The sequence below is a fragment of the Chrysemys picta genome, chromosome 5 (genome assembly GCF_011386835.1).
Source record: "Chrysemys picta bellii isolate R12L10 chromosome 5, ASM1138683v2, whole genome shotgun sequence".
Taxonomy (NCBI): domain Eukaryota; kingdom Metazoa; phylum Chordata; order Testudines; family Emydidae; genus Chrysemys; species Chrysemys picta.
Window position 1 is genome coordinate 41,344,222 of NC_088795.1, and position 26,497 is coordinate 41,370,718.

Genomic DNA, 26,497 nt, shown 5'->3' on the forward strand with positions numbered 1-26,497 from the left:
GATTGCTTCCAGGTGGAGGGACCACACATGGCGAGAGAAAAAGGACCTGCTGAGGTGATCCGCCGGTGTATTCCAGTCCCCAAAAGGTGTGATACCTTGAGACGAAATGCATGTTGGACTAGAATTCCCACACCTGTAGCACCTCCTGACACAGAGCCGAGGAGCAAGCTAACCCTTGTTTATTGATATAGAACACTGAGGCCATATTGTCTGTGAGAACCCGCACAGCCTTGCCTGACAGATAAGGAAGAAACATCTGGCAGGCCAAGTGAATCACCCTGAGTTCTCTGCGAAATGTGAGACTGGAGATAGACCTTCCCACATTGTCCTGCCAATAAAATGCAACTCTGATTTGGAGGGAATTCCTCAGCGGGGAGCTTACTTGGCCTCTATGCTCATTCATGGCTTGAGCCTGTTTGCACTGAAGTCAGTAATAAAACTCCAAATGAATTAAATGTTAGAGAGAGAGAGTGTGAGTGTTCTGTCTGACTCTCTCTCTCTCTCTCTCTCACACACACACACACACACTCTCTCTCTCTCTCTCTCTCTCTCTCTCTCTCTCTCACTTTCTGCAAACAAGCCCGCGGTCTTAGCCTCTAAGCTAAAGCTACCAAAGGCAGTATCAAATGTGGTGGCCTAAATGTGAAAAACTAGTTAGCCTCATTAGCAAACTTCTGCATCAGCAGTCCCCTGCCTGGTCATTGTCTAATAATTAGACTGGCCAAAAATGTCAAATTTCGGTAAATAAAGTTAGGCACCTAAATAACTGGCTTGATTTGCAGAGGTGCTTGCACCTGTTCTTGCATTCATTCAATGGGAGAACCCTGAAAACCAAGCCACTTGTTTAGTGTGCCTCAACATTGATTTAGATGCCTAACTTCAGGAACCTAGGGAAGTAACAGACTGAAACATAACACACATTATACTGTAATTTCTCTCTGTATTCTTAACATTATAGTCAGCAGTATTCAAACCACTAGTAATTAGATTTAAAACGAACGGCAAAAGTAATATGTCTTGTTATGTTTTCTAAGGGCAAATATATATATAATATTTAATACAAGTGATGAAACAGCATTTGGAAGTGCCCTTCTCTTCTTTCTGTTTTCCATTATTGCCATGTACAATCTGGAACTTAATATAATAAGAGTGTTTTAAAAAGAAATGAAAATGCTGATTCAACACAACGATGGCTTTGGAGTACACATATATGGTTACATTTAATAATATTCAAAAATGTATTTGAGTAAAATGCAGTAAGCTATTTCTTCTCAACAATTAAGCTTTGGGCCCTGCAGCAAGTAGCATCATGGTATATACTGTACATTATTTTGGAACAGACCCCAAACCTACTTCACTGGGTAGGTAGGTAGAACATGATATCTCCTCAAAGAGAATATGATTTGTAAGCTCACTACATCAAGAACTTCTATGCATTCTCCTTTCACAATTCCTTGGGTGCTTCTATTTTTCCTTTAAAAAAATATAGTAGCTTTTATTCAAACAAATCCACACTTACATAAAATTTTAATGTCAAGTTTGCTGGTATTTTCTCCTCTTTTCATTGTTGGAGGAAGTTTTGACTGTTCTTCTGTCTTTCCCTTCCTGTTTACTCCAGCATTAGAACTGACACCTAGGGCCACCCACAGTGTGCACTATTTAGCAGCTGCCAGGTCTAAATCAAATTCTGCAATGATTTTTCCTGCAACCTTTCTTGTTCTGTGGATGATTTGCCACCTAGTCCCACTGGTGAAGTGCATGACTTGTTATTGCATTTAGTAGACTTTACAGTTTTCCATTTTAAAGGTTTGGGCAAAACACCGTGGCATTGTTTTCATTAGAACCATGTATAAGGCTTCTGAATAACAGTGCTAAATGATTATTTTTTTTAATTCCACACTTCTGTGCTTAGTGTGATAGACCCAGGCCAGTTGGGTACAGCAGAATAGCAGAAGGCAGATATACTGGCCACTGGATTAACAGTTTTCTGTTCCCTGACTGACCACAGCAGGGGCTGCTCCAGGCTAATGAGAACATCTGACTCCAATTAACCTGCAAAGAGTCAGGTGAAGCCATTAAGCTAATGTGACCACCTGACTCTAATTAAGGCCCTGCTGATACTATAAAAAGAGCTCACTCCAGTCAGGCAGGGGAGAGGAAGTGCGGCTGAAGGACTGGTTAATGAAGACACCCTCAAGTTATTGATAAGGGAGCCCTAAGGTAAGGGTGAAGAAGGGAGAAGCAGGAGAGCTGTGGGGAAGTGGCCCAGGGAAATGTAGCAACTCTGGCAGTGAAAGGTTGGCTGCCAACACCTGCTACCATTAGGGTCCCTTTCAAGGTCCCTTCCAGTTCTAGGAGATGGGATATCTCCATTAATTTAATTTTTAATTTAATTTAATTTTAACTCCAAGAAATGTTGCCACTTAAGAATGTTTACTGGTTTATTTATTCTATTTTTATTAAAATATTTAAGAATTACTGGAAATGCAAATGTAAACTTTGATTTTTTGCCCATTTATATAAATTAAGAGAATGTACATTTTTTCTGCTTTTCCTTAAGAGCTATAAATTGCTTTTGAAAGAGTAATTGTTCACGATCTTGTCTTTTTATTTTTCAGTTTCCTAGAAACAAAGGAAAATTAATGTATCTTATACTTTTATTTAAACTCTTAAATGTGCTTTTACTTAAAGTCTGAAAGGATATCATTAAAGGATAAAGATAATCATAGCTAAGCAGAAATCAGTCAAAATGTCAAATACTTTTGGGGTTTTATTTCGTGTGAGACTGAAGATTGCTCAGTTTTTCAGGAAACCCAAACCCTCAACCTGCATCTGTGCACACATAGGGTCTAATCAAGTTTTGACTTCAGTGAGCTTTGGATCAAATCCACTAGCTATTTACTGATCAAACTGGGGTTTGCAGCGTGTAACCTCAGGGATGCAGAAGTGGTTTGACGGCGGAGGGAATACTGAATGATCAAAATTTCTCTAGAATTGTCAGAAGCACTCAGGATGGAAGGTACACCTCTACCCCGATATAACACGCCCTGATAGAACACGAATTCGGATATAACGCGGCAAAGCAGCACTCGGGGGTGTGTGTGTGGAAGACGGGGTTGCGTGCACTGGCGGATCAAAGCAAGTTCGATATAATGCGGTTTCACCTATAACGTGGTAAGATTTTTTGGCTCCCGAGGACAGCGTTATATTGGGGTAGAGGTGTACTTTCATTAAGAAAAATCACAGTTTCCAATGTGTTATCTGAATTAAGCTAATTTAAGTGGTTAAGTTGCGTATTTAAATATGTGCAAAGATAATTAACTATTGGAACAACCACTGATGGATTCTCCATCACATGAAGTCTTGAAGTCATTAAATGAAGACTGAATGTCTTTCTAAAATATATGCGCTAGCTCAACCAGAAGTTATGGGCTCAATGCAGGAATTACTGGGTGAAATTTTATGACTTGTTTTCTGTCAGACTAGATGATTATAATGATTCCTTCTGGTCTGAAAATCGATAGTATTTTATTTTACACTATTAGTTACCTTTCAAACAATGACACCTTCATAGAAATTAAGTTTTCTGCTATCCTGATGCAAATATGGAGTTGGGGTGTGAAGGCGAGGGGAGCATGAAAGCAACTTAATTATAGCGATAAGCTTGTTTACTCAAAACAGGCCAGTACTGAGCCCCACTATTTTGAAATGAAAGATCCCTACTCTGGTGTGAGCTTATATAAAATGTCACTCATATATAAACAAACTTGACTTTTAAACTTCAGAACTATGGGTTAAGTGGTATATAAACAACCTGACAGCACTAAAACCAGGAATTCAAAGAGAATTCTGTGTCTGCCCACAACACGGCTGCAAGGATTTCCACTCATTTGCTTGTCAAAAAAAGAGGAGAAATAGGACATTCCAGCCTCCTATTGGGCAGTCATGACATCTCAGATGTATTGAAATCATCATACTACATATGGCATGAGCTGAATTTGCTGAAGAAATGCTGTTTTCTTGGTTTCTGAACTGAGGCTATTTTGATTAAATATTTGTATTATTACAATAATAAATTCTGTTTGAGTCATTTTTAACATCAAGTAGAAAGGTTACTTACCTGTCCAATAAATGGAGTTCTTTGAGATGTGGGGTCTCTAGTTGTATTCCACTCCAGGTGAGCATGCAAACCATGCGCCTGAGACAAGAAGATTTTTGCTAGCGGTGTCTGTTGGTCTGCACCTGTGCCCTTCGCCTCCTCCAGAGGGTATAAATGGCAATGTGGACTGACTACCTCTCCATTTACCTTTCTAGCATGAATAGCCAGGATAAGACTCCACAGCAGAGACAAAGGAGGGTGGGTAGTGGAATATAGATAGGGACCACGTATGTTGAAAAATTCCAGTTAATGCTAGCAAAAAATCTTCTGATCTCAGGCTCATGCACACCTCAAACAGAATACACGTAGAGACCATCACTTGAAGAAGAACTTTATCATGTTCTTTAGCAATACACAACGTTTATAGAAAACAAATTTCCACTCAGTAAAATCCAATTACCAATGTCTCCTTGTTGCTGCAGACTGAATAGTTAGCATGTCTAGTTGAGCTGTTCTGTCATGCAGAAGCAGAGCTTGAATCATTTCCTTTTTCCTCCTACCTCATATTCACGTAAGTCCTTAGTCCATCTTTCATTCAGTCCCATATTTTACATGTCTTTTAAAGCCAGCTGGCAAATTTTAAAGGTGTTTTGCTTACATACAACAGTGGCAATGTGGAAAGACATATGGGAATACATGTAAGCAACATATTACGTAAAAGGCTCTATCAAGCTGCCAGACTGAGAAGACAATATGTGTATATATATAAAAATTCCTTACAGAGGTGAGTTATTATGGATACCTAAATGCATAAATAACAGAAGGAAAATCCCAGTGAATTACACTTCTCAGAAGAGCAATTCTGAAAGTATTCCAGTTCTGGCAAATAAAAACTTCTTACTTCTTTGAAATGACTAATTTCCTCAGACTGCAAAAATAATATGCATCTGTGAGCACTTCATTGTCTGCATTATGCAGGTGATCAAGATCTATCTACACAAAGTGAAATTTACAATACTTTTCTATTCCACAAAGGGTGTTAAATGCACACCCAGCCTAGAATCTGTCCCCAGCATGGTTTCTACAAGGGGGTAGGGGAGACCAGAAGTAAATAGCATAAAGCTGGTTATGATGACTTTATATCACTTGGGATTCTCATATGCAAGCAGAATTCACAGCTGCCTGTTTAAAGCCATCCCTTTTGCTAGACACGCACAAGGGGGACAAAGTGGGGGCAAGGGTTGTCTTCAGTAAATAGATATACATGACGAGCCTTTTAAACCAGAACAGATGACTCCGGGGATATCTGTGATCCTAAGTTCAGAGAATAATCTTCAGAGACATCTCCAGCCTGCATTACAGATATTATTTCTACCTTCTTCACAAGGTTGTTTTAAGACTTAATTGATATTTATAATCAATTAATAGGGTAAAAGCGCTGCACATGCTATTATTGTTATTAAGACAGACAGAGTTTGCCAGAGACTAGATTTGGAGGTGAGAGAAATACAAAAAGGTTGGGCATTTAACTCTCTCTCTTAATAATAATGATGTTTTTATAGTTTCAGAGTAGCAGCCGTGTTAGTCTGTATCCGCAAAAAGAAGAACAGGAGGACTTGTGGCTTATGCTCTAATAAATTTGTTAGTCTCTAAGGTGCCACAAGTCCTCCTGTTCTTCTTTTTGATGTTTTTATAGAGACACTAACCTATTAATTGATTTTAAACACTGAACAAGTTCCAAGACAACTCTGTTAGGAAGATAGTAATAATTACTCCTTTTTATATGTGGAAAAATGAAGCACAAAAAAATAAACCAGCTTGTCCAAGGTCACACGCAGATCAATGTAGGAATCAGAAATAGAATTCTAAGATTATTAATTTTTATGCCCTTTTCCTCTGTTTTGAAGCACAAATAATATCTTTGAAACATCCCCCCTTTATACAAACAGCAATAATTTATTTCCCTGCATTGTCCATGGACAATCATGGTTCTTAAGTAACAATTAAAGCAAGTGGGCCATGCTTACCCTTGTATGGGTGCGAATGTGCATCTTTAGTCCATCATTCTTGCTGAAAGCCTTGTCACAGTAAGGACACTGGTAAGGGCGCTCACCTGAAAATAAGATAAGCATCAGAGTCAACAAATGCAGACAGAGGAAAGAAAGCATTGCCTCAGTACATCAAAGCAGCACAGCATGGTTGTGTCAAACATTTTTCTGTTCTAGTGTTCATGTTCAGTTCAAACAGAGAGAAAGATCTGAGCATTAGGGAAACTACATATAAAGAACAAAAGATCTGTTTGGACAACATGTAAGGCTGGATCAAAGTATCACTTTCAGCTGCTTGATTTTGTCATGAAATATGAATACATGCAGAGAGGGATTTTAAAAAAAAAAAAAGCTGCAGTCCTGGTGACAACTATGCTAGGATGAATTCTATTGTGGCTAGTACAAGGTTAGTCATTAACTGTTCTCAAAGTACAGTACATTTCCCTCACTTCACATCTATTCATCATTAGAGCCATTTGAGTGTCACAAGCCAATTTAATTACAAAACCCACTTCTGTTCATTTGTTGCATTTAACAAAAAGAAGGGCAACAAGATCTGCCCTATGGGAGGCTCAGCAGCTTCCGTGAGGTGCCCGATGACCCCAGTGGGAGTAGAGAGCACTCAGCACCTCACAAGAAACCTGCTGTACCTCACAGGGATTGGACACTGAAATTGATGTAAATCAGGATAGTTTCTGCTGACTTCAGTGAAGTCACTCTGAATTTATACTATGTAACTCAGAGGCTGGACCATTCAGATCCACTCAGTAGAGGTTTTCTGTAGCTATTCCATAATTTAAACTAATGATAAATTTTACAATTTCTTATGTAAATTTTTCGTTTTGAATATTTTAGGCAATATCCTGGAATAAGACTCCAGCATCTAGGCTAATTGCACACAAAAGGTTTATCAACAAAATCAGATTGCTTCCATCACCAAACATATTTTTCAACAAGCTAATCTACGCTAACTAATTTTCCAACTAAATGGAATCTGTTCTGGCTAATCACATTGCTGCCTGAAGAACACACCTTTATGTGCAGATACAACAAACCCCTTTCAGCCAATCTAGGAAAACTCAGTTGTTCATAAAAAAAGTCTTTGCATGCATGCAGAACTTTGACAGGTTCCAAGCACTATATAAACATTAACTGATCTTCACATCAACCCTGTAAGGTAAGTAAGTAAGATTATCTCCATTTTAAAGATAGGAAAACTCAGGACAAGTTGCACTGATTTGCCCAAGGCCACAGAGCGAGTGAAGGAAAGGTACAGCTGACTATGGGGACATTCATTCTGACTTGCAGCAAAGCAGACCTCCACCGCTCCCTTTCAGGTCTTTATTTCACTGTTTGAGGTGCTCGTCCTTGAGTGCTTGACAGAAAGATGTTGGATGTTTTGTTCCATATGAACAAAAAGTTGAGGAATTGCGAAAGTGTGCATTGGAGCCAGCCTAGAGAAATAGTTTTTTAAAGTGACACACTTTGGTTACATTACAGCTGACCCACTGGGTTTCACTGCTGCATGTATAGCCTTCTTGGAGCCATTGACTGAATTCATTTGAGTGAGGCCAACTCTCGAGTAAGGGTTGTACAACTTGGCCTTTAATAGGCTGGCCCGTTCTTTAATGCCTGTGGGGCAAGATCCCACCTAAATGAAAAAACAACAGAAATAAGGCAATGGCGTACTTGTGAAATGCAAACGCTCCCCTTACCTCCACCCTGCCGTATCTTATTAAGTACAAATGTATGGACTTGGCAAAGTATTTTTTAACAAGGCTTCTGTGTGTTCTGAATTAGAAGTTTCACATCTGTTTGAAACATGACACTATCTCTCATGACCCCTGATGTCCCTAATTTATGCCATGAGCCTTCGAACTCTGTAGGAGCTGCTGGTGCTCAAACATTTAATTAATCCAGCTGACATTTTTATGTTTTAAAGCTTTTGTATTTTGAAGGTAAAGTCTGCAGAGGTCTGTAAGCAGATGAGTGCTGACAGCTAAGTGCTACCCCCCATTCTTCATACAGAGGAAGACTTTTGCTTACAGGGATAGCTTAGAGCTGGTCTGAAATTTATTAATACTGTTCTTCACAAATTTATTGTGTTGTTTATGGTTCTTGATGAATAGATGTTTAACAGCTTTCAGTGGTTGCCAGTAGAGGGCAACACTGTGACTTTATATCAACATGTTGTACCTGATAAAGCCTGCCTATGATCAGCCATCACATAATGTAAATTTGTACCTTACAACTCTCTGGTATGCAGCTCAGAATTCCTATCTACTTTTTACCATTCAACAGACATGGATACTGTGGGTTGATGGGGTGACAAGTCATTATGGCCTCATATTTTACTGAATTATACAAGTGACTTCTCAACCATAACTATAGCATCAGTGATAATTGATAAAACATCTTTCATAAGATCCTAAATCATTTTATGCTTATTCTTATTTTTGTTATTTCTTTACCAGTGAAATTTTCTAAAACATTTCATATATGTGCCCAAAATATGAACACACCTATGTTTATTTGTTCTTATGTGAGCAATTGGCCCTTTTAGGCAGGCAAACTGGCTGCATGACTAAACTGTAAGCATGTAGTTACCCAGTTTATGTACAAGTATCCCTCTCCCACATATATCCCTAGGGTTCTGCAGGATCAATGATAGGTCCTATTCAAGCCAAATTTGAACCTGCAATTACAGAACCTTTAGTACAACCCCAAAATCCTAACCTCTTTGTAACTGACTTAGAAATGTGTGTGTGTGTGTGTATATATGTATGTACGTATGTATGTGTGTGTGGGGAATGAAAACGTATTATGTCAGCTTTTTAAATTATTACGTGCTTCCTCCTCCCCACCCCCCCCACTTGAATAAATGAAACCTGCTTTGGATTTCAAGAGTTGGGATGTATGCAATCTTCAATCCTCCGTATACCTGGCCAAAAATTCCCTTCGTCACTTTGGATTAGATTGTGCTACCTTTATTTATATCAGTGATCACCTGCTCACAAAATAAATCCCAATAGTGGATTCCTTAATGAGACTGAGTGAACAGGTGCTTTCTAATGTGTGTGCAGATTGCACAATAAAGCCCATTTTTGGCCCTACTGGCTAAATTTCAAGTTGTCCTAAAAGAAGAAAAACACCTTTGTTCCAAAGCATATTCAAAAATAATAAAAACTATATATTTCTTCTGTGTTTTCCTGTTAAGCTTTTGCCCGAGGGTGTATTTCATACTGGAATATATCTTAAGTCTTGAATGAGAGGTTCTCTCACTCTAAGAAGGTTAAGAAGTATTAGACATTAAAACAGGCGGAGCAAGTGCTATATAATGAATGCTGCTGGGGAGGTGACATTATCCATCTATGCTTTGGGATTTGTCTGTGATCAACCAAAAACCAGCAAAAGTCAAATGTAAACATTGGAAGTCCAATCCTAGCTTCAGATCAAGTCAGCCACAATAAATACTTGGGGATTTACAGGTGTAAACCTTCTGTGATCAGGAAGGGAATCGATCTGTTGTGTTTGTGGAAGAGATTAAAAATAAGATGAATAATGTTAAGAAATGAAAATCTTCAGCAACTCATGTTTTCCCAGATCTTGCATATCCACCTCTTTTCTCCTCTCCCTACCAAAAAAAAAAAAGTTACCAACCTTAAAAACAAATAAAGATTAATAATGTACCATGGTTTTTGTACAGCACACTCAGTTTCTTTTTTAGATATACCACTAATAAGACTGGTAGTGAGATACTGTGTAAATATGCAAGTCATCTCACCACACAGAAAAATCTCCTGAGTAGAATCTTTAGACTAAAGGATGTTAGCATCAACATTAACCATTCTACTCTAAGTTTTGAGATAGGCGGTAAAAAAATAAAACTTTTTTTAGGGTCAGAATGTTGGAGATGGACCAATTTGTGGTCTTGTCTATGGTAGCATCATTGTTCTTTAAAATAAACAACAAATTAAAATGTTTTAAAATATTGATCTCTCTTTAAAAATGAAAGATCTTAATTTAATTATTTTATGTGTAACACAGAAGGATGAGATGTTGGCAAAAATCCTTCCCATCCCCTAATGTTGATCTAATAAAATATTTTGGATACATGTAATTTGAAAAACATCTATGACAAAGGCCAATTTTTAATAAACAAAAAAATTTTCAACACCCTTATGCCTATAATCTTCATAAAAGCTGGTCTGATTTTTTTTACGCTGACAGCTGCGGCCCTGCTAGTAAGCCCCATGTGAGCCAATCTGATCTGTATACCCCAGTCTGAATATTGCTGGAGGTTTCCTACATTCAATGTTCACCAGACATAATTTCTGTATCTGACCATACTACATTTGCTAACATCCTCAGACAACATACCCAAAATAATTTTATAAATGCAAATGATATCTGACACCCATAATAATCAACTAAATAAAAAAATAGCAGCTGTCTGACTAAGAAGAGCACAACAAACTTGAGTGACATAAACATAGTAAATGCTGCAGCTATCCTTGTAGTTACATTTCACTGACTGTCACATCTCCATTGTTCAAAGTCAAATTGTTCAACAAATTACTTAATTTTCTCTGACAAAACCATCAGATGCCTCAGACAAGCCACACTAGGATTTGGAATTAATTCAAAGTCTAGACTAGGGGTTGGCAACCTTCAGCACACGGCCCAACAGGGTAATCCGCTGGCACCACGAGACATTTTGTTTACATTGACCATCTGCAGGCACGGCCCGCCACAGCTCCCAGTGCCTGTGGCTTGCTGTTGCCAGCCAATGGGAGCTGTGGGAAGCGGCAGCCGCGGCCACTGGGAGCTGCAGGGGGCCCATGCCTGAGGAGGGTCAACGTAAACAAAATGTCTCGCAACCCGCCAGTGGATTATCCTGATGGGCCACGTGCCAAAGGTTGCCGACCCCAGGTCTAGACATACTATTTCGAGTTTTTATTTAAATAAAAAATAACTCAATTTAATAAAAATAAATGTAATCCTAATATGGAATCAAACAAAACTACTACACGATAGAAAACCATATGGCAGTTTTATGAAAAGTAAGATGTCATTATTAAATTTCCATGTATTACTTTAAATAAATTTAGTTTTTAAGCTGTATTAGTGTCCGGAACATATTGTGAATGATCTCAAATTGAATTGGCTAGGTCTTTGAATACATACAAATTTTTAGATTCCGCCACATCTTGTAGAACCTTACCCTATGAACAGTTCCTCTGATTTAATCAGACCACTTGTGGAGTAAGGAACTACAACGTGAGTTGGGTATCAGAATCTGGCCCCAACTTCTCATATCTTCTGGAACTATAAAAATGTTATTTTCCTATCAATGAGTTCAGCAGCTATGGTCAAATGTCTTGAGCCTGGTGACACAGGAGTGATACCTCCCAACTTCTTTTGCCGACACTGTAATAAACCAGAGTTCCCAAAATTGACTCTCACTTTCAAAAATCTAGGGAAAAACTGGATATAAAAACCATTAGAATAATATTTTGTTAAAAGTTACTAATTATTAAACAACCACTTGTGTAAGACTAAACAAATGAGCAATTTCTGAAAAAAATATATTACAGTAATGTCTAGTGCAGAGGTCTCCAATCTGTGGGACTCACCCGCCTTAAGGGGGCAAGGAGGAACGTTCGGGGGGGGACTCACAGGTGCTGCCTGGGCCAGCCCCCACCGGGGGGTAGGGTGGGAGTGCCACTCAGCTCTGCTCCTGGCCCCAGCCGCTGGCCCCACGCCTGGGAGCCCCGCTCTCGGCCACCGGCCCCGCGCCCGGGGGCCCTGGCTGCCAGCCTCAGCTGCTTCCACTCCCAGCTGTGGCCCCAGCCTCCTTACCCCGTCCACACACCCACTCCTGGAGCCGCGGCCTGGGAGGGGAGGTGCGGACAGGGGTAAGGAGGAGACACAAGGTAAAAAGTTTGGGGACCACTGGTCTAAAGGTCTCTATTGAGATCAGGACAGTTTACAAACACATAATAGGAGAGAGTCCCACCCTGAAGAGCTTACAAAAAATGGAAAGGGAAACAGGCATAGAGACAAGAGCCACACATGTAGCATCTATTTGAAGAACTACTGTATCTATGATTAAGCAGTCTTAGGAGGATCTTCATTCACTTAGGTTTGGCAAAATATATTTTAAATAATTTCAATGGATAATATCAATATTTATTTTTAAGCATTTTTCAATGTTTATTTCATTTTTTAAAAATGTTCACAGTCGTTCAAAATTTTGGGTTGTAAGCTTTTTATTTTTATCTATTTAAATTTTCAGTTGTGGGAAACTAGGGGTGGGGGATCAGACAACAATTTAATGTCAGCAGACATTGAGATTCAAAAAGCTAAAGTTTATACCTGTTAAAGCACAATTTGTCCACATTACAGGTCAAATGTAAATATCCTTAAAAATCAAACTCTAGTTCTCAAGCAGCATTGTTCTTACTTTGCCTATCTGTAAATTTCAATCATGATCAATGAAAATATTTTGTGTGTGTGTACATGTGTACACACAGTGAAATCAATAGTTACTGACATTTACCAATAAAAAACAAATACTTCCAAGCCTAATTACATTGCACTGGCATTCATTTTGTTTAATTTCACTTAAAAAAATTAATATCCATCCATGAGATACCTCTAATGGTTAATGTGTAGCTTGTTCTCTCACTGATAGGTGATTTCTTGTTACAATTATTAGTGTTATATGTGGTTCATCTAGCCTTGTATCATCCTGTCTGATTTACTGGAGTTTCTTTATATTAGTTAATTTAGAATTTGACAGAGTTAGAGCACCAATGTATCAGATAGTATGTTTAAAAGTATATGAGCCCTGAATGCTGGTTCAGTTGAAGATTTTGCACAGTGGGTCAACTGAAGCCAGAGGCAGCCTTTCCACTGATTCCAGTGAGCACTGGATCAGGCCCAATGTGCTTAATTTAAAATAAAATGTATTTTTTTAAATGATCTTACAGAAAATTATTTTTAAGGAGCCAATCCTGCCGAGTGTTGAGGACGCTCAGAACCTTCCATAAGGCACTTAGCATCTTGTAGGATCAACTCATATACATGCAATGAACTTGTTTTATAAAGATTACTAGAGGCTCTATAGAAGGGGCATTTTAAGTGTATTATTTTTAAAAGGTGATTTTCAAAGGGACTTTGTTGAACTGCAGCTCTGAAATTCCCTGGGTTTAAATACCTGATTTGAGAGCAGCCTAAAGTTGATTAGAGTTTAAAAAAAAAAAAAATCCATCACCACACAATTCTGGTGGAATGGAGACAATTCTCCTGGGGAGAAGTGGTTATGCAACAGGGACATCTGGATCACATATGCAACACCCCCTACCAGGTGATCAATAGGGCAGTCCAGAAAGGGAGTTGCAAGAGCCCCTTTTAGTCAGAGATAATGTGGGGTGATGACAGCATTCAATAGCAAGTTGAGATGGGCAAAAGGTTAAAAGATAGAACAAAATTATAATCTGTGGCATATGCTTAGAATTTTATCTGTTCTGGAATGCCTCACTCTTTACACATACACTTTATACTGCTACAGTTCCACACCTTGAACCCCCACTAAAGTAAATAGGAGTTTTGTGTTCATAAGAATATAGAGCATTAATTTGATTATTATTTTATATACGTACCTACAGAGGGAGAGAGAAAGAGAGGAAAAAACAAACCACAACAGTCACTAAGAAATGATTCACTGTCTACTGAAATCAACGGCACAGCTCCCATTGACTTTAACAAGGAATAGTGGGAACAAAAATCACCACACAGGTGGATTATCTTGTGAAGATTAAATACTTAATATTGGTTTCTCTAGCACTTTTTCAACTTCCAAATACTTTAAGATAATACTCAGTTAAGTATTTATGTCTAAATGAAGTGTAAAATGATATATGGACTCAGAGGAGATAAAAATCTCATTGCAAATAAGGTGCAATTTCCATTTCCCCAATTTTACAGTTATGGGGTCAAATTTTCAAATGTGCCTGTATGGCTTATGTAAATAAGGCACTTTTGAAATTGTTACTACTGGATACTAGCAAGGCCAAACTGGGTAATACCAAATGGGTCAGTATTCAAGCAGTGAGCTTGGCCAACCACTGTACCTAACTGTTCTATTTACAAACTAGACAATTAGGCTCAAAGGATAGAGCAGACAATAAATAAGAGGGGTATTTTTACCCTTTTTCCCTTCCCAAATATTTTGCTCATTTGGTTTAACATCAATCATTTAAATGTACCATTGGATGTTCAGGGCTTCAGAAGGGATAAACAAAACCATTTAGTAATAGCTTAAAAATTTCTCTCATGTCAAAAGCCAAGCTATTTTATAATGGTTTGAAAGATACAATACAGGTTTTCAAATATTTCTGGTTTCCAATTGGGACCAGAACCAGAAAATTCAAAATTCTCGTGCAATTATATACCCTGAACTTAGCTGGATATGAGGGGTGGGGTTATATTCCTTCATTGGGGTGAGAGAAGAGATCTTGCATTGGGACATAATGATTCCATTACCTGCCAAAAATGGAGAAAAGGTCTTCAGCTGTGGTTCATTAAGAGGTGTTTCTTGGGCTGGAGGTTTCTTGTTGAAAGGACCTATACTTCCTACATTCTAATCAGGATTCTAACTGGACATGATCTGAACACAAGTGGCCAAGTATTTCTGTATTTTGTTTTTGCTCCCCTGATTATAAAAACAGAACCTTTTTGTTGTGGATGTTCCCTAGCCAAGAGGCAACACGTGTATATCCTCAGCTACAAGGGAGAACCATAACTGCTTTTCTGTGACTCAACCATATGTGTTTCCTACTCTCAAGTAAAATTAGAGCCACCAAAAGGGAAATCCTGATTTCTTTTCTTTTTTGGAAAGAACAGTTTTTCAGGTTGTTTTAACCGGACCTTTTAGTATTTTTTTCCTTTTTATGTGCTCAGCCATCCCTTATTCTTGGGCATTAGAGCGACAATAGAGAAAGTCTGTTCTTGGAGATTTCTAGTTTAATTTTACAGAGTGAAGAGGTTTGAAGAGTCTAGATTAGTTTCAGATAAGCATCCAACCAGGATGGACCATCAAAAGCTTTATCATATGGTAGGAGTTTTGTTTGTTTGTTTTAAAAGTCAAAGGCCAATCAGAAATTACAATTCTGCAAAAGTCAATAAGTTATTTGAATTGTTGCAATAAAGGAAGAAGCAAATTATTAATCAGACAGAGAACATTACTAGTTTTATAATCAAATTAATAATTTTAGCCATAACTCTACCAAACATTACTTAAAAGAATGAGAACAGCTCAAGTTTGATTCTTTGCACCTATCAGTGGAATGGAATGATTTTGCTTCCCCAAGAAAGGAGCATTAAAACCTATGACCTCAGTGAACCCAGTGCTGGTATTCTTTTAAACTATACACATTAATCAAACTATTAGGTGTGTAACTCATTTGATCTAAAGAAGTTTCTTGCATTCAAGAAAACTATTCTTTCTAAGAATATATCTTTCTCATCCACTAGTAGTAGACAACAAGAAGCAGACAGCTTCATGAGACTTTACAGGTATTTTTGAAGATATAACTCTTGCATGGAGATAAATAGAATAATGATGTATAAGCTGAAAGGTTTAGGAATGCAGAGTCCTTAGCTTTGGGTCTTGATCTCTTTTTTTCATCTATTGGTTTAAAAAAAAAGCGTATCTACAGGTTATTGAACAGAGACAACCTATTTAAAGACATTTGGAAGCTGTTCATGGATGAGATACTGATGCATAAAGATACTGATATGCAGAGCCAATTCTGGTCTTAATTATATCTGTGCAATTCATATTAACAAGTTGCATAATATAACAGAGCAGAATTTGGCCCTCAATTTTTAAACACAGTTGAGTCCACATGAAGGGGGAAATATCTTCAAATATGATTTTCTAAAAGTATGAAAAGAGCTTCAAAACACTGCCAAAAATGTATTAAATATGGAAAAGAAAACAATGGGAAGAAAAACCTTTATATTTTGACAATTAAGATGTAGAATCAAGGTTCTAGTTGATTTTGTCACTTTAATGCAACTTTAGTATTACCTGTAATTTATCTACTCTGAATTAGAGCTAAAAGGAATTCTCTCAACATTATTTCAAGAATTAAAAGCTAGCTGATTGTACAGAGAGTGTGACAATATATAGGAAAGCTATACTCTATGCTATGGATTAATTTTAAAAGATATAACATTAAAGAAATAAATATGTTGGGACAACATTTAGGGGCTTATCCAAAGTAAGTTCTTTGGGAGTCCTTCTATTGACTTAATTGAGCTTTTGGATTAGGCTCCTTGGCTAAAATTGTGGGGGGGAAGGGGGAGGACAGAGAAAGAATCAAGTCTATCCCTCTATGCTTAACTCATCATCAGATGCATGAATATCTTCAAAAATCTGATGTGCAAGATCATCGATCGTCCATCACCAGCCCCCAAGTCCTGTTTATTGGAATTGGTAAAGAATGGAATGATTTGACACTCAGCACATCCTTGCTACTATGTATTGAAAAAAAAGTAGCTGTAAAAATAAACTCATCACACACCAAACTGTAATGCACAACAACTTCAAATACAGTATCCTAAGCGTTTCTATTCTTTATTTAAATGACAATCAATTAGGAGACCAGCCACACAACTATTTTTTTTAAATATGAGACAGTGATTTATTATCACATTTAAATAACTGTGTGTAAAGGTAGACCCAAGAAAGCACAAACAACAGCCGGTATCTGTTAGCACTGAAAGTTGGAACTTTAGGCAAATAATTAACCTCCTGGCCCATAGCTTTAAAACCCCAAAAAGCAGTTCATAGAATTTCTTTCACAATTTATGAACAATCAATGGAATTTATGTCACAGTCAGAGGATTCTTTTGCTGAATTAACCTCAGCTCCCTCTGACCCTGAGAAGCCATAAACCAACAGGATATAGCAGGGAGAGAATGTGCTATAGTGTTTCAGCTGACCTACAGAGTGCTGTCTCTGTCATTCCAGGGCTGGAAACCCAGATGATGAATTACAGAGCAATATGCCAGGCTCAGACCCAAACATCCACCTTCTTATACACATGCATACACAGACGGCTTCACTCACCCCAAACTGGCAGTTACAGCTGAAAGGGCAAGTACTGTTAGGCCTCATTTACAGAGTCCTATTCTAAGATAAAAGAGAACAGAAAATTGCTTATTGAGGGAGCGTGCACACATCTGTGAGTAACACCATTTGAGAACATGTGCCATGTATTAAACAACAGTGAAAACGTTTGCTTTAAAATTTTAGAGATGGGTTACAGTGCTTGTGAAAGATACTTTGTAAATAAGGGTCTTTCAAACTGTGGCTCATGGTGAGATTGTAAATGGGGTCAAGGGGGGTCACAATAGGTCATATAAAATAAATACAATATATCATATGATAATACTGGATCCATAACATAAGACTTGTAATGGTAGGTCTCTTTCAGGCCAACGTAGTGTTGTAACATGAGCATCCCATGTAGGAGTTCAGTGTGGATTAGTGCAGGATGCTAGAGCCCCAACTAATAAAAGAAAATTAATCTGAGCCCGTGTGTGCCTGGATTTATCTCATTCAAAACAGGACAAGCCCCGCTGAACATAGTTATATACAACATGAATCACCAGTACTCATGCTGAGAGAACATGACAACCCACGTCACTGAACTGGGACACCAGCCATGTCAGCTGTAATCACTAAGGCCTGGGGGCATTTCTGAGACATTCATAACTGTGATATTCAGTCTTGGTCAAAACTCAGCCCTGGCTGGGGTGTGTGTGTGTGTGTGACCCAGAAAGATGGATTGTTTCATTCAGAGCTCAGAACGAAATGAGATATGCAGAAATGTGATGACAAACATAGGAGGGTATAATTTTGCATTGATTTAATTCAAAAACACAGTGTTTAGTGGATGCCAACAGCATGAAGTCTTCAAAATTATTGCAACGTTTAGAAACCATGGCTTCATGTTTAATATGCAGCCAAGCTCTCTTACTGCTCAGAAAAATCTCCTAAAAACCTGTGTCAGGTCTTTCCCAGAGCAGTTCAAAGTAATGAACTTTATTAAAGGCCATCAAAAGACTTCTTGACTTTTTGCATTGCTTTCTGATGACAGGGATTCCCTTCACTGGCAACTCATATTTCCCTTTGCAGTGATGTAGCCCCTCAGAAGGTGAAGCACTACTTTGACCCTTTCAATTAACTGGAGAAGTACAGATTGCTGTTCATTGTGGACAATCTCCCCTTTTTGACAACTTCAATAATTCATCTTGGTGGCACACGTGGTCTAGTATCAGGGGGTAGCCATGTTAGTCTGTATCCATAAAAACAGCAAGGAGTCCGGTGGCACCTTAAAGACTAACAGATTTATTTGGGCATAAGCTTTGGTGGGTAAAAAACCACTTCTTCAGAAGACAGAACAGGTCTGTACAGAATGTACAGAATGTTTTATAAGGGAGGGTGGTTCTGCTATGAACTATATGTGAGACCTACAGTGCTTTATAATGCTATTATGAAACAGAAATAAAGTATAAAGCCAACATATATTAGATCATGCTCATTTCCTTACTAGAGTTATATTTAATTATCTGTATTGTGAAAGCACCCAAAGACCCCAGTTAGGCTGGGATTCCATTTTGCTAGAGGCTGTACAGTAACACACAATCCCGCCCCCAAATTCTTTCACATGTTCCCCTCAAGGGTGAGGTGTTTAGTGCTTCCTGGAGAGGGCAGAGCTTCTTCCACCCACAGGCCATTTTCTCTACTTTGGGGGGGGGGGAGGAGAAGAGGAGGGGAGGGGGCAGGGAAAGGGGGTTGCTGCCCTTCACACTTCAGAGAGCACCTGAAGCTCCCATTGCTTGTAATGTTGTGGAAGAAACAGATATGGAGGACAGAAGAAGAAATACAGATAAATTAGGGATAGAAGGAGGAAGAGATATGGGGTTAAGCTTGTGGATGAAAGTCTTGCAAAGAGTTTGAGAAGTTGGGTTGTCAGAGACAGAACATGCAGAAAGAGAAGGAGGAAAGGAGAGGTTGCACTGCAATTATTTATTATGCCTGCCCTGGCCTTAATTTCCTTTTGTGTTTCTAGTTTGTCTTTTATTTTCTTTAGCTAAACTATATACAACTATTTCAGCAGAACTCTCTTTTTTTACACCTGCTATGAGGGATAACTTTCACATTCATTAGAGAATAAGAGCTAAAAATATAAATTAATTTCATCCTTTTAGCCATTCCATAAAAGATTTTTGTCTGGCTACATGATCAGATATGGGACCATTGAAATTACCAATATCCTGCACTGGATGCATTTAGAACTGTGAACTGTATCACAAAAACAAACAAACAAACAGCTTTTATCTTAACCGATAGCCATGATATTGGGAAGTGATTAAGACTTTTACCAAACATAGTAGAAAGCCAAGTGATTAAACATACACATGCTGTCATCTTCCTACTACCCAAATTTGTTTATGCAGAAGTGAACAGACTGTCACAGGAAGCCTATTTGTTAACAGCAGCTTTGCATGTCAAACTCAAACCTACATCCTTTCATGCTGGAAGCAAAATATCACTAAAACTTTCAGCTACATGCCAATTCCTTGAATTGAATCTGTAGTGTTTGGTAACTGAAATCCTCCAGTATGACTGATTTGTTTTTCAGCATGTTTGTATAAATCTTGTGTACACTGAAAATAATAATATGGCTTATAATTATGTATATAAGATTATGTGGCACACACACAAATGGGTATCAGGACGTTATAATGAAAGAGACTTTGTGACAAAAACAACTTTGAGTAGAGTTGGGTTTAGGAATGAAGTGTTTGGATTTGGATTAGATATAGGATATCGTTAGACTCTGAGGCTGGATCAAGACTTGGGTCTGAATTTGGATTTTATACTGTTGCAATTTTGCAAGTTTCTTGGGAGATTTCAGCCATATCAAAACGAACTAGGAAACAGGCCCCATTCCGGATTCAACCCAGAAACCAAAAGATAGGGGTGAAGTTCAGATCTAGGGATTCAAACCCATACTGCTTTATCTGAAATTTGAAAGGGTTCAGATTCGAGAGATCCTGCTGTTGGCACCCTCTTCATTTATGAAGATTTAATAATGGTCACAAGAAGATTGGTATGTTTCCATTTTCTCCCAGAGTCATTTGGGCCCGAGAGGAAGTACAAGCTTTAGAATCACTCTATAGCCTGATGATTAGAGCATTCATCTGGGAGGTGGGAGACCGAGGATCCAGTCCCTCTGCTTCAATTACTATTTATTCAGAATCCAACAGCTTCACCAGGAGAGCTTGAGGGAGCTGCATACCAGAATATCCCACAGTCCAATGATTACAGCACTCACCTGAACAGATTCCAGTTCAAATCCCTTTTCCTCCTCAGGTGGAAAGGGGACTTCAGCTAGTAGTCCTCTATATCCCAGCTGAGTACCCTACCCACTGGGACCTGCCCCACACCAGCTGCTTTGTGTGAACTCACCCAAGGGGCCTGGATCCAGTAGGTGCTCTCTGAGTATGCTTACTGGATTGAGCCCTGCACACGACTTAGGCGGAGGAATGCCTATCTTCCCCTGGTTTGTAAATTACTCTAGGCATAGGCAGCAGATAGGTACCCAGGTGCCTACAGGGAGGCAGAAACATAGACCACTAGGGAATTTTGAAAACTTAGGCATCAAGTGAGTTTAGGCACCTACAGGGTTCAGTGGGAGTTTTGTGCATTGCAGCAGTCCCAAAACAGAGACTTAGGTGCCTAGCTCCTTTTGTAAATTCAGGCCAAAGAGTCTTAACAGGGCAAGAGTGACCCCCACACTCTCCTAATGCAGCAAGACAGACCCCAAAAGGATCCTTCCACTTGTCCCTAAAAAACAATCTTAGTAGATTCTAGAATTTGTCTGCAACACGTGCCCCTCAACGCGCAACACGTGCCCCTCAATGCACAACACCTCAAAAGACAAGCTGGGGAACTTAAATGCAGAATGCTGCTAGACCCTAAAAACCACGGACTGAACAGCATCACTGGTTTTATGGCTCATGACAATTTGTAACACATCCTACTGCCTGCTAACCCTTAACTGTCCACTTCATTTTAAGTGGTCTCCTATAGCATGTATAAACCCTTTATGCTCAGCACTCTGTCTTACCTTGTATTTAGCTCAGACACTCTGGTTACCGTCCCCAGACCTGAAGAAGAGCTCTGTGTAAGCTTGAAAGACTCTCTCAGGAATGAGGACCTGCAGCTGCACTTGCCCAGTTGTCAGGCAGCCAACAATCGCAGCTAGCCCACAGCAGAATCACCCGATTGGTTATGGCAGTCAGGTGGCTTGCTCTTAAGCCCAGCAGCTGCGAGGATCAGCGGCTGCATAATGCACACACCCGCAGATTGTCTGCCTCCCTGTGCTCACCTTACTCCAAGCTCTGCTCCTGCTTACTCCTACACTGCTCCAGCCTAGACCCTGTCATGCACCTACTCTTGTCCCAGCCTTGCTCCTGCCTCCCTTAACATGAGGTAATCTGGTTCTGACCCTTGGCCCTGGTTCTGACTCTGTCTCAACCATTGGCGCTGGCATTTGGATTTTGACTCAGTTTTGACCTTTGGCTCCAGTCACCATCTCTGACTCTATTTTGGCTTTGTGCTCAGACATTCGGACTCTGAGCCCTAGACCTGATTCCTGCTCCAACCATTAGACTGCCTATGAGCCAGTCTCCTGCCACCTTGTCCCTTCCACCCACAGAAGCTGATCCAATAAAATATATTCCCTCACCAAACTTGTCTCTTACGCTAATATTCTGGCAGGTGTGAAGCATCTCTCTAACTTCACCTCATCTTGTACTGCCCACAAGAACCAGAAATCACTAACATGGTGATATATTTATAGAATCAATTTTTGCTTCCAAAGGTGAAAATAACAAAATTGACCATCTAATTTATATGTAATCAATTTTTAGTCAATCAGTGATGCATCAAATCCCATATTTGATAGCCCGATATTCTTTACTGTGGGAACTATGGTGATGTCTCAAAACACTAAGGGACATATCCTGCTTGCCTTACTTATGGGAGTTGTTCCATTCAAGTCACTGGGACAGATCCTCAACTGGTGCAAACTGTCATAGCTCCACTCAAGTCATGTGGAACTACACAAACAAGGGTAGCAGGATTTGGCTCTAAATTAATCAGGCCAGAGCAGCAGGCCGATTAGTAAGAAAAGTTCTTTCATGGACAAACAGATGGGTAATCAGAAAGTCTAATGGGATTTTTGTAATTGTTATGTTTGAAGTATGGTAGCTGTAGATCTTCAAGTTAATCAGGCAAAAGAGCACTAAGAATCTCAAAATGCTGTATTAAGTCAGCCTGTGTGTAAAATGGTACTTAGATTGCAATAAATATTTTTGTAATATAGTTATATGTCTAAATTTTCTTTATCACATAAGCTACTGTACCTGTATGACTCCGAATATGAACTCTTAATGTTCCGTTGCTTGCAAACTTCTGTCCACAATATGGGCAAATTTTCTCCTTTTCCCCTGTGTGTGTCTGGATGGGAAGGAAAGAGAAAAAAAAGTTAAGAAAAGAAGATTTTGCATAGCTTTAAAGAACTAGGATCCATAGAAGAGTCAATATACTTGACATTGACCATTTTTCTTTTGTTTTTTCTCTATTGTATTTCTTTTCTTCCAAGCTTATATTTCCTTCCACACCATCAGGCAGAGATTCTAAAGAATTAATCATGGATGTCCTTTTAGTCCACAAAATAGCTAAAGTTTCTAAATTAATCTCATTATTGATAGATTTGATAAACAGGGTTTATTTTACAAACTACAGTTTCACTGAGTTTATAATTCCTTAAATAGTTTGGTTTATAAATGTTTGATTAATCTTTATGTGCTTTTGCAAATACCCAATTGGGGGGGAAGGGTATTTTCAATGCCAAATACTATTAACAGTACAAAACAGGAAACCGTGAATTGATTTCTTCAAGGCATCACTAACCTCAATAAAATGAACCCACTGCTTAAAAGTTTGTGTTTTTGTCTAGTCCTATTTTATTACAAACTAGAATAGAGTTTGATTTGTCCTACAGATAATTTTTTCTCTAGGAAAAAGAACTGGAATTGGTGTTATGAAATTTCATTTGGAGAAAGGGTGGGAGAACTCTCTCCACAACTTCTGTTTCTACCTGGCTTATAATAATGAGATCTAATTGTAACATAATTTGAGTAGAGTTTAAATATAACTCAACTAACATGGACAGTCCTTCAACATACAAAACTCTAATTCACTTCAGTACATATGGGTTGCAAGACTGGACCCTCTATATTTAATGCATGATAAATATTAGATTCATCCATTTATAGAAATTTCTGTAAAATATTTTTGTGCATATTGTACTTTGATAAGGAATCTACTCAAGTGTATATTTCAGGGTACGCTTGTGTTAACTGGCAGCTTTGAAAGAGAAAAAGTCTGTTGCAAGGCAAGAATTGCTATAAACCAATTATGAACATCTGTGGGCACAATTTCAAATTCTATACAATTATTTTCATATGTATCTCCATTTTCAAGACAAACTATGATGTGAAAGACTGTGTTCTTGTGGTATTTCCGGTTTGAACCAAATGACGCAATGCTGGAGATCTTATAAAAATCAGACTTTCTTGCGAGATGTTCAGGAACCCTAAAAAGTTGAGATAACCACCCAGACTGTTGGATACTTAGCATCTTTTGAGGTTAGACCATAGTTAGCTATTTTTTGTTCAAAACACTTTCCATACAAAAATTGTAGTCTACATTTTGAATACTCAAAATTATTTGGACCACTATCAGCTGGCTTAAAAACAGCAAGAAAAATCCCTTAATTTGGTATACATTTTGTGTAAAAAGATCAGCTCTATCATTTATGTACGTCACCTAAATTTACTTGAGTGACATACATAAATTAAGAAATCAGATCTGAAAAATACAGATTGCCATGTTTAGACAATACTGTAGACAATAAATTATAGTTATTTGGAGTTATTTTTGTATGCAGTTATATTTTCAGACTGTGCTTCCTACTCCTAACAGTTATATGCCAGGTTTACCGAGATAAGAGTTAATATTTTTATTGTATAAATAAGAAAAATATTAGTTATGGTAAAGTCAAAAGGATATGTGCAGGTGTGTACACACGTATAGTAAATTCCCTGTGGATAATAGAAGAGCACACTCCTCTCCTGGGAAAACTGCTTTCATCATTATCTGAAAGAGCAGCAAATTTCTTTAACTTCAGCTTTTCTGTATTTTATTATCAGATACGTTTTACCATGAAAACACTAACTTGTTTTCTTAAATTTAATGTGACTGATAATCTAATTAAGGTTATAAACTTCACTATCAGTCATACACAGACAGAACACATGACTTTCTCGAGGTCTCTTTGCCCCACCCCATAATTTTATTCCTAAAACGATTAAAAATTCAATTTCCATGTTTACTTTACTTATTAAAAGCCTTAGTGAGATATTTAATGTTGACATAGCTCATCTTATCAAATGCATCAGCATAGAAACACAGTAGAATCAAAAAAGTTAAGACTGTACTTACTGGCCAATACCTTTACCTATCAACTATAAAAACCAATCTTGAGTGATATGCTGAGCATTTGTAACTTTCACTGACTTCAATGGGAACTAAGATCATTCAGAATTTTAGAGGTCATGTTCACTACCTTTGTATAATTGGTCCTTTTATGACTAGAATGTCATATTGGTATATTGCACACTATTCTGAAGGAACAAAACTACCATCCTGAGCATAAAGGTAACAGAAGGACTACTTTGCAGTGAAAGCTGTGGGCCTGGATTCTTGCAGATTTTCACATATTGCTCTGAGGCCCCAATTCAGGAAAGCATTTTAAGCATGTGCTTAAGTATGTGCTTAATGTTAATATGGATGTTTTCCTTAACTGGGGTCTAACAGTATAGCTCAAAGTAACCTGGAAAAGATGCTCTCCCGTTTGGTTCTAAACATTCTATGTTGCTGAAACTAACAGCACAGATTGATTTACAGCAACTTATTCCACACGTAAGCACATTTACTTAATGTGACTACTCATGACGGAAGGTACTACTCAAAGACAGTAAGGATGTCAAAATCTGGCCCTTATTTAATTTTTTACTTTACCAATTAGTGACGGTAACAATTAGTCATTTGAAGTTATTTGACTGTACTTGTGTCTAAACTGTGTATTTACTACTCATAATATCAGGAATATCTAGACAAAAATGTTTTCAATACAAAAATAAAAGGTAATATCAAAATATTAATTTTGAAAAAAGCAGAAAACATTCAATAAGCTCAAACTGATTCTCTTCCCACAATGAAAGGGCTGAACCATTTGAACATATGTTTTGTTGGAATTAAAAGGGATTCCATCTAGCAGTTACAAAGTGAGCATCACCATGTTACCTCACAAATAACCTGAACACTAGCCATCTCAGGGCTACCTCTAGCCTTCTTTTCTGAATAAAGATTTATCTGTCTACTGAATTGTATACACACAGGATGGTGTCTACCCGTCTATGGGGAGTTGTTTGAAAACATTAACATTCTTCATTTAGGATTACTGACTTTATTTCAAATGGGATAGCAGAGGTAAGATTACTAAACTGTTCATCCCACTGACAAATTCAGTTTTTAAAACTTTGCATTTAATTCTTCACAGGTCAGGAAATTAATGCTCATTTTGATTGAAAAATCCTCAGCATTATAAAGTTATATATTCTTTATTCTTCAGTAAATACCTTAACTCACATGGTATGCATTATACTGTAGTTGAAGTTAAAGTAAATGGGATACAGTTTCAAAATCCAACATGCACGCACTTTTCACTCCATGATGCCAGGGATATGAATGTTAAATCCATCTTGATTAGGATAAGATTGTTTAGAAGTTTTATATATCTTTTATGGCAACATTGGGGGATTCCAGATAGACAACTACTAATTCAGTCCAAAGAACCAAAAATCACAGGATTCCCTGAAGCAATACATAACTTCCTCAGGAGTTCTTGGTTGCTCAAATAAATGGCCAGTCTTATTTGTAATAGCAGCACAAAATGGTAGTGGTTACAATAGAGAATGAACCAAAGGGACCAACGGGATAAAGGACAGGTACTTCTCGTTTTTTAAAATAAAAACTAGTTATCTAGTTTTTAATTAAAAAAAATATTTTTAGGAATAAGTTTAAAGTCTGGTATTTATTTACACAGAACCTGTCAGTAACTCAATTTGATAT

The 26,497-nt window shown here is 38.1% G+C and overlaps 1 protein-coding gene across 12 annotated transcripts in view; it reads right to left on the reverse strand.

The window, feature by feature from the left end:
* The window catches only part of PRDM5 (PR/SET domain 5), a 138,322-nt gene that overhangs the window by 24,260 nt on the left and 87,565 nt on the right, over positions 1–26,497 (reverse strand). For 10 of the 12 annotated variants that reach the window (XM_042842383.2, XM_065596302.1, XM_042842382.2 and 7 more), the window contains 2 exons: positions 22,663–22,756; positions 6,127–6,212 (listed from right to left, as the gene is read on the reverse strand). In XM_042842383.2, coding sequence (XP_042698317.1) covers positions 6,127–6,212; positions 22,663–22,756 — 180 coding nt within the window. Of the gene's footprint in view, positions 1–6,126; positions 6,213–17,329; positions 17,354–22,662; positions 22,757–26,497 lie in introns of those variants that run through there. The other 2 variants (XM_065596305.1, XM_065596303.1) reach the window with 2 other exon arrangements.